This window comes from Trichechus manatus, unplaced genomic scaffold (genome assembly GCF_000243295.1).
Source record: "Trichechus manatus latirostris isolate Lorelei unplaced genomic scaffold, TriManLat1.0 scaffold00111, whole genome shotgun sequence".
In the NCBI taxonomy this organism is placed as follows: Eukaryota; Metazoa; Chordata; class Mammalia; order Sirenia; family Trichechidae; genus Trichechus; species Trichechus manatus.
In genome coordinates this window covers 5,521,421-5,535,123 of record NW_004444047.1, presented here as the reverse complement: position 1 = coordinate 5,535,123, position 13,703 = coordinate 5,521,421, and the positions used below count along the sequence as shown (strand labels likewise).

Below are 13,703 nucleotides of genomic sequence, written 5' to 3'. Positions count from 1 at the left end.
TGTGCTTGTTTTGTTCCCTGTGTTCAGCTTGTTTCTATTAAGTAACTTAAGTCTAAGAATATGCTTGATGAGCGGCCCTGTCGGGCATGGACTGATTTCCCTGTGTGGAGAACTGCCCTGTTCTTCCCATGTTAGAAATCTCCAGAGAGTCTCTGACTCCCACATCTTCATTTTGGTCTTTGGCTCTTTTTATAGTTTGGTCTTTATTATGGCTTCAGTCTGGGTCATTCTTTTTTTTAAATGAACTGTATTCTTCATCCCAGACCTCAGCATCCCTTTCTTCAGAGGAGAAGGGCAAGAAGATGAAGAAGAAAACCAGGAGGCGTCGAACAAGGGGTGAAGGGAAGAAGGCTTCCGAGGATGACTGCTTCCGCTGCGGTGACGGGGGCCAGCTGGTTCTGTGTGACCGCAAGTTCTGCACCAAGGCCTACCACCTGTCATGCCTCGGGCTGGGCAAGCGGCCCTTTGGTGAGTGGCTGGCTGTCACCGGGAGCCTCCGTGTTTGCCCAACCGGCTCCCTGTTGTGACCACACCTCGTCAGGTGGTAAACTCCATGTCCATGCGGGCTGTGAAAGCCCTCAACCCAGGGGAGGAAACGCTTTCCTTGTCCTGGCAGTCAAACGTTCTCCATTTACACTGGCTCTCTGTATGGAGTCCAAAGCACCAACTGGAGAGCTGGTGGCGGGCCTGCCGGAGCCCCCACGGGCCCCTGGGGTTGCTGCCTGTACCAGTGATGGGGTGGGGGGCGAGGCTCTGGGACGTGTGGGCGCTCATCAGGAGGGGCAGCCACTGGCTGTCAGGGGGCCACAGCCTGGCCCTCCCCCCGAGAGGAAGTAGGTGGGCTCGGCCCAGACCACCAACGCCCAGTTCAGAGATCTTGGATATCAGTGTGAAGTGTTCATTATAATCACAGAAGAAAATCAAGGGGCCCTCACACCAAGATAAACCAGAAGCTTTAAAAAAAAACAAAAACCTGTTTGACTATAAAAATACGTTTTGTATGGTGAAAGCTGACACAACTAGAGTCAGTGTCGGACGAAAAGTATTTGCAGTGGGCGTGATAAAGAGCTAGCCCTACTTCACAGAGAGCCCTTAGCAATTAATGCCCGGAGACAGTGTTCACGGACTGCAGCCAGCATGGTCCCACGGGCACAGGCAGTGTCCAGATAGAGCAGAGCCACCAGGAGCTGCCCCCGCGGCCGTCGGCCTGGTCTCCCTGGCCCTGCGCCGGGAGGTAGGGGCAGAGCTGTCCCTCTGTACAGCGTACTTGGCCTGCGTGCCATGTGTCTCTTCTGCCCGTCCTCTGCACAGGGTGTTTGTTACCTTCTGAATTGTCAGCACTTGGATGAAAAGCAGTGTCTGTTTTAATTTGCACTCATTTGATAAGGCAGAGCTTTAGAAATCGTTTCCAGCCGTGAACATGTCGAGGTTATTGCTGTTCCCTCATTCATGCCTGCTGCTGTTTTCTGCTTCATTGCAGGGAAGTGGGAATGTCCTTGGCATCACTGTGACGTGTGTGGCAAACCTTCTACTTCGTTTTGCCACTTTTGTCCCAATTCTTTTTGCAAGGACCACCATGATGGGACGGCCTTCAGCTCCACGCAGGACGGACGTCTCTACTGCTCTGAGCATGATGGGGGCGCCGAATCGGTGCGAGGTGCCAAGACTGAGAAACCCTGCCCAGAACCGGTGAAGTTGAAGGGGGAGAGGAGGAGGAGGCGCTGTTGGCGGAGGGTCACCGAAGGCAAATAGCGCCTGGCGGCTTGGCCAGATCCAGGGCTGTGTGGGCGGCCAGCCTCGTGGGTAAAGGGCTGAGTGCAGGGCTGGCCGCAGGACGCAGCCCCTGCCCCCATGACAGATGTACAGGCCCCCGGGAGGGAGCACCTTCCCCACCACTGAGCCACCTCAGCAGCATCCGCTGCCTCTGCACTGATGACCAGCTCTGAGCCACGCAGTTCAGAATGTTCCAGACAAACCAGCCTTACTCCACAGCTCCACAGTCACACTTGAATTTCTAAGAATGTCAGGGTTCCCTCCCGCTTTATTTTTCTAGGTTAAAGTTATGATTGAAAAGTAATTGGCATATGAAATGGTTTTATCTCACCTGAAATGTATAGAATAGTATTTTTTTCTAAAGGATCGCTATTAACTTTTTAATCTGAAGAATGTTCCTCGGCTTCTGCGTACAGTGCCACCATCACTCAGGAGCCAAGGCCTCTGACCTTGACCCTGCAGGCCTTGGAAACCACAGTTTCGATTATTATTTTGCGCTTATGAAAACAGCTGTATGATTTTTGTACTAATATGAAGTTTTTTCCTTTAAATGCTTCTTCTCCATCCTAGTGAGAAGCTGGCCTGGGGCTGGGGGCGGTGACGGAGACGGAGAGGGTGGCTCTGAGATCTGCCCTCTCTCCTCGCGGGTGTGAACTAGGTGCCGCCGGCAGTGCCCCCGCCCAGCAGCCCGGCCTGCCCCCGGGGCCTGTCTTCTGAACGCGCGAGGTTCTTAGCACCATTTTGGGAAAACACTTTGTATATTTTTTCCATCTGGCTTTTTTTTTTTTTTTTTTAATACCGTCTTCTGGCTTTTATTCTCAATATATTTTTGCTAAACTCATTTCACAAATCACCATTGACTGAGACGTGTATTTACTGACGCGGCCCCCAGCCTCCACCAGACGGCGGCACCTGCAGCCTTTGTGTTTGGAGTAAATGAAAACCGACTTTGACGGATTGTGTTCTGTCCTGTGGGCACTTTAGGTGACAGGACAGGGACTGGTCCAACCCATGCCCACGGTGCCAGCCTCGCGCTGTCTCTGCCTGGCTCCCCACCAGTGGCTCGGAGCACATGGGAAACAGGTGCTTCTGGAAACTCTTGTTTTCAGGTCTGATGCGTGATGAGGTTTCAGAGACGTCTAAAGTTGTTTCTGCTTCATCGAACCTTGTGGATCTGCTCTCACCCAGGGCGCCACCTCCTGGCGAGTGTGTGGGTGTCTGGTGCAGCGATGGGCTCGGCTGACACTTCTGGTGTGAGATTTCGGTTCTCTCTTAAAAGTCCCAGCCCCGTGTAGTGACATAGCTGAGAAATAGTGAGTTCTCTGTGGAAGACTTGATTCTTCTTTTCTGGGGGTTCCTCCTGACCCTGGGAAGTTCGGAGTATCCCGAGGAAGGTGGCGGGGGCAGTGTGTCCCTTCAGAGGGGCCCAGCTGTCTCCACCCCGGCAACAGGGAGTGGGGGCAACACCCAGAAGCAGGTGCTTTTTTCCAGCTCTTTCTTAACAGTAACCTAAGGAGAACACTCATTTTGCAGAAAAGTTTACACAACTCTCCTTAGTAATTAGGAAAACTTCTACTGAGGTCTCGGGGCCATTTCTCGGATTCTTTCTGTCTTGTAAAATTGCAGTAAATATTTGGGCTGAAGACTCGTTAGCTCCTTCTCTGTGGTCCTGTGAGCCTGCACTCTGGGAAGCGGTGTTCCTTATGGGCTCCGGGGCCTCATGGAGAACCTGCCTCTGGCGTGTGGGTCCCTGGACGCACCCAGACCCAGGGAGCGGGCGGCCCAGGGACCGGGCACCCCGGTGTCCAGGCCCACCCCTTCCCTGCACGCTGACTAGAGGCTACCCGGCCTGTGGTCCTGAGAAGTAACCGTGCGTGGGACCAAAAGGAACCAACAACTAGAAACCAGTTGACAACTTCTAAACGTGCAGGCTGGTTACCTCTGGAGACGCCCCTGCCTGATGAACATGGCTGCTGTGGAGCGTGTTCTCCTCCTAGAACTCTAATCTCTGTCTTTAAGAGAACGTTGCATCACTTCATAGATTTATTTATGCTCCTTATGCACAAAAGGTGAAAGGGTGTTACCAAGTGAGAAGCCGGACAGCACCCCCGTGCTTCCACCGGCACCTTTTCCAGCCCAGGTTCAGGCGGCCCCTGAGGTGGTGGGCGGGGTGGAGCCTGCTTGAGGACGGGCCCATAGGGAGAACCCAGGGCGCCTCTAACAGGTACAAGCTGGGGTCTTTGTCCAGAAGTTCCCGTCCTACCAGCTGAAAGAACTCTGCCAAGTTAAGGGATCTGAGTTGGTTTGCAGTGCACTTTGGGAAACAGGTTAACTTCTACTGTATTTGACAGTAGTAAAATCTGGAGTTTTGACTCACTTCACTGTATTTCCAAATTCTCTTTATGATCTTTCTGAAAGAAATACTGCAAAAATTATTTTAAGTATGGTTCCCGGTTCTAAAACCTGCTATGCTAATGAGAAGATAACACTAACTTTGAGAATCTTGAGAAGCCTAGCTTGTAAAATCCGAGTAAAAACACAGCTTGGAGCTGACAGCCATGCATGGACGTGGCCTGTGCTCTGACCTGCCTGCTCTGTTCTAGGCATTTGGGGGAGATTTTGTTTTTGGGGATTCGGTGACTTTGTGACTGTGAGCTTCAATCCTTTGTCATTACTGAGGAGCAAAACAAAACCAAAAACAAAAACTGCCCTGAAACCTTAGAACTCCGTGGCGTCAGGCATCCGCTCGAGAATTGGCATCTGAAAGCACATGCTCACGTGCACGCGCGCGAGGCGGCCGGCACACCGGGCACGTGAGCGCTGTTGAAACACGTGTGTCGTCGGGCTGCCCCGTGCCAGCCCTTGGGCCTCTTCACAACTGTGGTGCCTCTCAAAACTGTGCAGGCCAGACGCCTGAGTCTGTCACAGTAACTCGTGCTAACGCTGGAGCTGAGGCTGGCACCAAAAGCTATTCACCCGTGGGGATCCCAGAGCCCAGGCCACGCTCCCCGGGGTCCTCAGCCAGTGCCGCCTGGGCTCCGCACACTCAGGTCCGTGCTCCGACTGCCCTGAAGTATTATCCTCACATCTAAATCATAACGTGTGTCTATCACCCATCTTCCAGAACTACCTTGTCTTTAGGAATTAAACCTGTTCCATTAAAGTTAATGCAAAGACTGTCAGTTGCCAAATGTCCTGGTCCCCGAGAGCCCTGCCAGGAGTCCTTGGTGAGACACTGTCCCGCTGGGCGTTGTGTGCCCCATACCCTGTTGAGATGTGAACTGCCCTGTCAGAGATTAAATATAAATTGAAATGTGCCTATTGGTGTCCGAACTTGCTCCACAATGTAAGGCCAGGCGATAGCGCCTTTTAGGAATACCGGTGCTGCCACCAGTTTTGATAGTTAGATTTAAAAACTTGAAGTTCACTTTTGGGGGGAATATACTGAAATGTAGATTTGAGAATTGCCAGTTGGGGAAAAATAGCATTTAAAGTGGAAAGTTGTGTTTGGAAAATGGTGTATGAGTATTTTTGTATTAAAAAAATTTTAAAGGCTTTTTTTTCTTTAACTTATTTGTATGTGAGGTTATGCGTTGAAACTTGGGCCTCCTCAGTTTCTAGTTCCAGAGGGTTGTGGGTCACCGAGGCCCTGGCCCCATCGCCCCCCAGTGCTCCCAACCCAGGGCCAGGTGGGTCACTGCCTTTGAATGCCGTGCAGCTTCGGGTCACAGTAGGATGACAACCGGAGGGGCAGCTGCAACCTGCATTACTCTGAAAAAAATCCTTTTTTAAGTAAGTTAATCTGGTTCTAGACTTGACATTTAAGGTAACAGTCCCAAGGAGGGACCCTCGTGCCACCCAAAGCCCTGAGGCCGGTGCCACCGGACGTACAGAGCAAAGGGGGTGATGGGGGGGGTCCAGCAGCCTGGCTCACCCACCCTGGGCCAGGCCCCAGCCTAGGGGTTGGGGGGACAACAAAGAACGGGAGGGCTGGCAGGAAACCCAGTCCAGGCGTTCTCAGAAAAGCTCAACTTTAATCATTCAGATATTGTTTTACAATGAAAATAGGGACCAAAGACCGGTCTGAAATGTTCACAGCTATACAAAAGACAAATACAAAACTCCCAGTGGGTGCAAGGCGGGTGCCGGTGGTGGACGGCCCCGGGGGGGGGGGTCCACACTCCTCCCCGTCACGGCGCCCGGGCCTTTGGTCCCCTCAACCTGAGGGGGAGGGCGTCGCACCAGCGAGCACGAGCCCTCGCCCGGCCAGTGGAATTCCTCTAAGAAAAAGTAAAAAAAAGGGAAAAGGCTAAGAGGCAGCACTGCCACTAAAATTAGGAAGTTGTAACTGTTCCGGTTAATGCTCAAAAATGTAATATTGGATCCAAAAAAGCGTCTTCAATCACACAAAAAATAACTCATTAAAATTTAAAAAAGAAGCCCAGAACACCCCAGAGAAATTAATCTAAAAACTTAAATAGGCTGGGGCTCGGCCACATGTCCGGGAGGCTGGGTGGAGGACTGCACCCTGCCAGCTGTCCATCTGTCGTTCCTCAGAGCCCCCCCGAGTCGAGGCCCACAGAGGCGGCTGAGGGGCTGCGGTGGACAGGGCGGGGGGCTGCGGGCGGCGGCCGGCTAGGACACGTTGGTCATGGGCTTGTACTTCTTGAAGCGCGTCCACTGGCCTGTGGCGTAGTTCATCTCGAACACCGTGTCCACCAGCATGGTGGTGCTGCCCTGGCCGTCCGCCTTGGGCAGGTCCTCCGTGTGCTCGCTCAGCTTGATCTGGATCACGTCGCCCTGCTCCTGGCACGGGTTCTCTGAAGGGGAGGGGCTGCTGGGCTGACCACTCCCCACAGTCCCGCCCTACACAGGGCTGTCCCAGGCCCCCACCCCGGCCCCCCCAGGATCTGCCCACTAGGGACATACCTCGGGAACCCGCCATGAAGCCCAGGATCAGGGCCTTCTCGGGCCGTGTGACTTTGTTGGCTGTCTTGAACATCTCCTGTGCTGCAAACATCTGTTCCCTCTGTGGGCAGGGGCAGGCGTAAGGGCCCCCACTGGACCACCCTTCCCTCCCGGGGAAGCCTGGGCAGGCCCCCCTGCACCCCCACCCCCAGGTGTGGGGAGAGAGTGGAGATGCAGGTGACTGAGGCTGCGCCACCCGTGGGGAGCAGTGGGCCCAGGACTACCAGCCAAGCAGGGCCCACCTACCGTGAGGGACAGGTTCTTCTTGGGCTGCTGCTGGGCTGGGGGCTGGGTCTGCGGCGCCACCATGGCCACTGGGGGCGTCTGGGCTGCAGGGGCGACGGCCGGGGGCGTGGTGGGTGTCAGGGGCAAGGTGGGGGTGGCAGACGCAGGTGTGGGCGTGGCCGGGCTCAAGCTGCTGTTGTACATGGGTGCCCTCTGCTTGAACTGGGCCGGGAGCGTGGGGCTTGGGGTGCTGGGCTCCTCAGGTGGCCGGCTGGCCTGCAGGCTGGCTTCCCGGGAGGACGGTGCTGCAAGCAGAGTGTGTACGGTGAGGCCCTGCAGCTGGAGGGGGGCTGCATGGGGGCACTGCGCCCAGCTCCAGGCCAGGCCGAGGGGTGCTTCTGGAAAGGCAAGCCCCACTGGCCACCACTCTTGGGACACACTCTGAGCCTGCTCACCTGTCACCAGCCCACACCCCTCACCCCCATGTGCCCACCTCCCGCTTCAGGAGCCCCGCGTGCTTTCAGATCCCTTCCCGCGGCAGAAGCCAGGGCCGGCCCTGCACCTGGTGGTGCTGTGAACGGCTGGCTTGGAGACGCCGGCCAGGTCCGCCACGAGCCCGCAAGAGCCCACCTAGAGCCAGGGGCGGAGCTGTAGTCTTGGGCCTGCAGAGCCCTGCCCCCGACCCCTGCAGGCCCACCAGGAGCCCCGTTCTCTTCTCCCACACCCCTCCCCCAGTGGTGTCTCTGGGCTGAGAAACTAGATTCCTGCCTCCACCTTGTTCAGAACCCCCCGCCCCGGGCAGACATGGAGTCTGGCCTGGGCAGCTTCTGGGCAAGGGCGGGCTGAGAAGACAGGACAGGGGAAGTCCCCCTGCGGCCCTCGGCCCTCAGCCCTCAGCCACCCTCCAGGCAAGCTCTGCCGGGCCAAGTGCCAGGCAGGCAGAGCAGAGCCCCGTGGAGGAGAGGCCTCGAGAAGAAACTCAGCAGCCGAGTCCGGCTCCTCCTCAGACGGTCTCCCACTGTTCCGGGACCCTGAGGAGGGCCAGCCCTTTGCTGGTGCCAGCCCTGATCCCTCGTACAGGAAGGCCACCCCCTCGCCAGCAGGGGCTCCCCACCCACTGAGTCCTCCTACTCACCCACTCACAAATGCCCTATAGCACCTCCCAGCCGGCCAGTCTATGTCTTTGGTTTATTCCTTAACCTAGCACTGAGGGGCCCTCCACCAGGACAAGCAGGGGCTGAGGGAGAACCCCCAGCAAAAAGCTTGCTGACTCCAAAGAGCACCATCTGGGGTTAGCATGGCGAGTCCTGGGAAGACAGGCCAAGATGGTCCTGGATCAGCCATCTCCTGAGAGCCTCTGGGCCTCTTGCTGGCAGCTCAGCTCCTCTGGGGGCCCTCGTTTCCAGGCTGTTCGTATGGGGCCGGGAAGGCTGAGGGGACAGAGGCCACCTGACCACTCACCTGGTGGGGCCTCCGAGCTGGGGATGTAGGAGGATGCTGGGACCACGCTGGGTGTGGCGGGCAGGTAGCTGGTGGAGGGCAGCGCCGGCTCATTGTTCAGAGACCCGAGTTTCTGGAAGACAGGGTTCTGGTCCCTCTGGGAAGAGGCTGCAGCTTTTGCACGCCCCACCCCGTGCAGATGCTGCCCCTCCATGTGGCAAGCACAACAGTCCAGCAGCCTGGCACTGGGCAGTGACAGCAGAGCTCCCCCGGGGCGGGGAAGGCGGCTTCTCAAGGCTGCGAGGCCCAAGGCTCGGTGATGCGGGCCCTGTCCGCTGGCACCTGGGCCAACCTCAGCAGAGGAGACGGAGGCTGAGTTGCTCCTGCTTTAGGGAGAGGGGAGGTCAGGGAGCTTCCCAAACCAACCGTCTCAGACAAAAAGAGAAGTTCAACGATATTTTTTTCTTACCACAAAAGCACATGACAAAGGGAAGACACGTTCATTATGAGAAATCTAGAAAACACAGCTAAGCAAGAGGTCACGCCGTCATCCAGAAATGCTCGCGCTAATGCGGCCGCGTCCTGGCCCTCGCCCAGGGCGCGCTGAGAACAAGCTCTGTACATGCGTCACACGTCACTGTTTCCCAAGTGAGGCTCTGGGGGTGAGCTGCCCCCACGGGCACGGATCCCCTGCCCACACGCACGCAGCCCTGACTCCTCAGGTGGCGAGGCCCTCACACCCGGGCCCTCAGCCCGGCACCTCAGCCTGGACCCAGCGCGCCCCAGGCCGCACACCGTCTCCCCCTCACAGCGCCACCTGCTCCTGACAGAGGGGAAACCAAGGCCCAGGGGTGCGGGACCTGCCCGAGGAGACCCTCGAGCCAGCACATGTGGCAGATAACAAGCTTCAAGCCCACGTGTGACACCAAATCGGGGCTCTTCACGGCCCTGTGCCGCCTCTCATATACAGACATGCACATACATACACACATACGTATATAGCTGTACACATATGTACATACACATATACACACACACGTATATTCTTGGATGGCAACGTTTTAGTGGGCAATAATCGGAGTGAGAGGGAGCTCGTATCTGGCCGTGGGAAAGGCTGGGAAGAGCGGGGAGGCGGAAGGCATGATGCGGCAGCCACGCGGCGCGAAGCCTACCTGTGTGGACACCAGGCCCGCCGCGTAGTCTGGGGTGGCATTCTCCACCACGGTTTCCTCCTTGGCTGGCTTGTCCACCACCTCGGCATCTGCAGACACAGCCAAGGCCGCCTCAGCGCTCCCGGCGGCCCACCCTGCGCTCTCCCCACGCAGACCCAGCCGGACCCCCTTGGCTGGGACACTTGTTGTCCACTTAGGGAAGGGACAGTGAAGACAGTGCTGGAACACTGCACCAAATATGGGGCGAAAACACAGCCTCCCGTCTGAGCAGAAGGTGAGTCCCCAGGAAGACACCTGCCGTATACAGTCACTTCTCTTCTTTGAAAGACTATTTTCTCGTTAAAACACAAAACCCGTCACTAAGATGAGGAGAGTCAGCCCCAACCAGTAAAAGAGGAAGGGACTGGAAGGAGCCTCTGTGTGTTGGGCAGGCGCCCCCAAATCAGCACAGCAGCCCTGGGCCGCACAAGCTCTGGGCATGGGGCCCCCAGCCCTGACCAAGAACCCCCAAGTCTGGCTCCCGAGGCAGCGCCCGCCTTCTCAAGTCCCCTGACAGAGGCTGCCTGATGCCAGGCCAGGCCAGTGTCTTGCCCTCTGCAGATGGGCAGGGTGGCCCAGGGCACGCACCTAAAGTCTTTCTTCTTCTCTTTGCCTCCCGGCCAGCGCCAACCATGTCCAGCTCAGAAATATCGAGCAGCTGTCAAAACAGACAGAACTCGACACTTTACCAGGAGGAAAGCGCAGAGGCTGGTCTGGCTGGGGCGGGGGCGGCTGGGGCGGGGACAGCGGGCCCACCTTCACGCCCCTCTCCTTCCGCAGCGGTGTCCTCGACGGCGGGATGGGGGTCCGGTTCCCGGCAGGGCTGAAGACGCTGGGGGTAGTGGGGCTGCGGAACGGCGCCTGCTTCGGGATGCCTTTGAGCGGGGCTGGGGGGGACAGGCCTGTCAGTGGTCTGGGGGCTCCAAGCGAGGGGCCACAGGCCAGCAGGAGTTTGCCGCTCCTCTGACCAGAGACTGTGACGGGCCGCCCTGGGAGGGCCGCTGTGCATGCTCCCCACCTTTCCACAGTGAGCAGGCTGCTCCTCCCGGTGTAGCTCCGGAGAGGGTGTGCTCCCCACAGATGTGGGGTGCAGCACCCCACCCACGTCTCCGGTTCAGGAGACAAAGCCCTGGCCCCCACGCAGGCCCACACCAGCCGGTCCCATTCACCGTGTATTTATTTATGGAGCAAGGAGCAAGGGGGGCGATGGTGGCTCCCTCACTGTGCCCAGCCTGCCCAGAGAGCCTGCAATGCAGGACCGTGCCCAGGCACCCACAGTGGCAAGGGGGCCACTGTCACTCTGACACCTTTGCCGAAAATACCGAGCCAAACAAAGACGTTGATAGAACGGGTTCTACAGAAGAAAACCCACTGCCCTCAAACGCGACCGTCTATTAGCACAGAAAAACGCCACACTTGACCTTTAACCTAGTACTGTCCTCTCAGGGCACACGTCACAGACGGCCAACACAGCCCACGAGGAGAGACTCCTCCTTCCCCCAGACCTCGCCTGGTGGGTGGTGACAGGGACGGCCTCTGTCACGGGGAAGCTGCTCAGGCAGCACAGTGCGTCCTTGCCGGGGGCTCCTGGGCCCCGCCCCGCCCCCCGGCTGCAGGCGCCCTCCCCATGCGCCCTCCCCCCCGGCAGAGCCGTACACGCAGGTAGCGACTTGGAACGCTCCTCGGGACCAGCTGGCAGCAGCATTTGCTCCGTCCCCCGTTAAGTAGACCGTAGGCGCGTGGGGCGGGCCATGCGGGGAGGGCCGCAGGCACCCTCTGTGACCTCCCCACCAGCAGAGACACTGCTGGAGCCCAGCAGCGGCCAAGCAGGACGGGGCACGGTGGGTGGGGGGGAAGGCCGGAAGCAGGTGCTGCCACACAGTCACCCCCTGGCGGGGCCGTCACGGACGGGGGCACACAGCAGGTACTTTCCCACGCATCCCGGCCTCAATCACAGCAACGCGTTCACGCTCGTGCCCTCAGACCGCGCTGGGGGTGGGAGAGCTCGTGCAATCAGCCCCGTGCGCGTCCACAGGCTGCGGGGGCCTGCAAGGCGCCATCTGCCCAGGCCCTAACAGCTCCACGACTTGGCTAACGAGGAAAACACCATCTTTCAGGTCAGAGCCTCCCATCCGACAGTGAGGTGCCTGCTCGCCGAGCTCAGGCAAGCGCCCCCCGCCCCCCAGCGCCTGCTGCTGGCACCCAGAGCCCCAGCGGCGGCGGCCTTACTTGTGGTGTCCATCTTGCGGAGCAGCCCCCGCCCCTTGGCGTGGAAGGGCACCCCTGCGCCTCTCTTCAGCTGCTGGGCCGTCTCGGTGGCTGCAAGGACAAGGGTCACGGGGTCAGCGCCTGCCAGTTACATGGGGGTCTGCGCTGTGAAGTCCACGTGTGATGCTCACGCACAGACCCAGAGACATGCCGCGTGAGCAGCTGTTCACCAACAAGCTGACCGGGAAGTGCAAACGGCTCACTACGTCTGTGGAGAAAGTGTGACTACCTGGAACATTGCCCAGCACCCCTGCACGGGGACAAGGACAGGAGGAAGGCCTGGTATTGGGCGAGGGGCTTTCTGTCCCCAGCACGACTGGGCAGGAGGAGCTGGCACAGAAGCGGTGTGGGGACCCTGGGAGGCCCAGAGTCGGAGCCTGGGCTTCACCCTGTGACCCCGAGGCGCCCCTCCCCCCACCATGTGGCTGCAGAGTTTGGGGCTCCCTTGTCCTCCCACGTGTCCTGACCTGGCTCAGTAAGACCTAAAGAAGAGGACAGACCCCAGGGGCCGCTGCCGGTGACAACGGGGACAAATCCCAGTAGGTGGCCAGCGGCCGGGAGGCCAGTGTGACTGCTGACCTCGCAGAGAGGCCGAGCCCACAGCCGGACGGTGCCCGTGGAGGAGCCGGAGTTCGCGGCAGGAAGGAGCGATGGGTGCGCACAGCCTCACTCCCTGTAAAGGGTGCCCGGGGCCTGGGAGGCCTGGGGGTCTCAGCCACACTGTGCCGCGAGGTCAGCTGCCAGGTAGCGCGTCCCTTCTGACCCAAGAGTGGCTGCAGGGGAGCCTCGTTCGGATTCTCCGAAAACGGCATTATGCACGTTAATTCCATAACCCTTCAAGATAAAACTATGGAAATTTTGCTTTTTCTATCAATTCAGAGGATCAGTTTCCTTTGACTCTTCTATCCCGCCATTTGGGAAAACCTTAAACCAAAGGACCAAACATCTTGCCGGTCAGACTAGGGTCACTGGCAAGTGGAGAGGAGCCTGGAGGGCCAGGCCGCCGGCACTGCCCCCCATGGAGCCACAGCCCGCCTGGCCGGGCTCCCTGCCTCCCCAGCCCTGCGGCCCACTGTGCCACCAGCAAGCACCTGCTGCTTACTGGGAGGTGGGGGCAGCACGACTCAACTGGCACAGATCTCGTTTTTGTAACAGAGATTACAGACATCTTAACTGGAACAGTCTAAAGTTCCTAAAGCAGATTTTTGGAACACCCCATTTTGCATTTTCTGAACACCCGTTAAAAAAGTTTGGTAAACTTCTGATTGTCTTCTTGAAAAGACTGCCAGGAGCCTTCAAATGTAAAAGAAATTCAAAAATAAAGCTCACAGAGGTGAGACAAGCTGTAATTTGCACGGCAGTTGGCATCCCCAGGCTCGGCCCCGCCACAGGCACGCACGGAGAAGTGGGCACGTGAGGCGGGCGCGTGACGTGGATGCGTGAGGTGGGCATGTGCAGGGAGGCAGGTGCGTGACGTGCACAGCAAGGCGGATGCGTGACGTGCAGCGAGGCGGGCGTGTGACATGGACGCGTGAGGCAGGCGTGTGCAGCGAGGCGGGTGAGTGACGTGGGTGCAGGTGCGTGCAGTGAGGCAGGCGTGTGACGTGGGCACGTGAGGCGGGCGCGTGACGTGGATGCGTGAGGTGGGCGCGTGCAAGGCGGGCGTGTGCAGTGTGGTGGGCACATGATGGCACGTGTGGTGGGCACACATGGAAAAGTGGGCATGTGAGGTAGGTGCGTGATGTGGGCATGTGAGGCGGGCGCGTGCAGCGAGGCGGGCGAGTGACGTGGGTGCGGGCGCGTGCAGCGAGGCGGGCG

General features: G+C 58.4%; 2 protein-coding genes across 2 annotated transcripts in view; one reads left to right on the top strand and one right to left on the bottom strand.

Moving 5' to 3' along the window:
• Nucleotides 1-5,562, top strand: part of NSD2 (nuclear receptor binding SET domain protein 2) — a 90,717-nt gene extending 85,155 nt beyond the window's left edge. Inside the window, exons 23-24 of the mRNA XM_023737982.1 lie at nt 264-468; nt 1,481-5,562. Coding sequence (XP_023593750.1) covers nt 264-468; nt 1,481-1,752 — 477 coding nt within the window. The 3' untranslated portion in view covers nt 1,753-5,562. The remainder of the gene's footprint in view (nt 1-263; nt 469-1,480) is intronic.
• Nucleotides 5,563-6,318: 756 nt separating this feature from the next.
• Nucleotides 6,319-13,703, bottom strand: part of NELFA (negative elongation factor complex member A) — a 29,639-nt gene continuing 22,254 nt past the window's right edge. Inside the window, exons 3-10 of the mRNA XM_004383522.2 lie at nt 11,847-11,936; nt 10,374-10,504; nt 10,206-10,275; nt 9,579-9,667; nt 8,428-8,539; nt 6,988-7,271; nt 6,703-6,802; nt 6,319-6,593 (exon numbers count right to left, since the gene is read on the bottom strand). Of these exons, the coding sequence (XP_004383579.1) occupies nt 6,409-6,593; nt 6,703-6,802; nt 6,988-7,271; nt 8,428-8,539; nt 9,579-9,667; nt 10,206-10,275; nt 10,374-10,504; nt 11,847-11,936 (1,061 nt within the window). The 3' untranslated portion in view covers nt 6,319-6,408. The remainder of the gene's footprint in view (nt 6,594-6,702; nt 6,803-6,987; nt 7,272-8,427; nt 8,540-9,578; nt 9,668-10,205; nt 10,276-10,373; nt 10,505-11,846; nt 11,937-13,703) is intronic.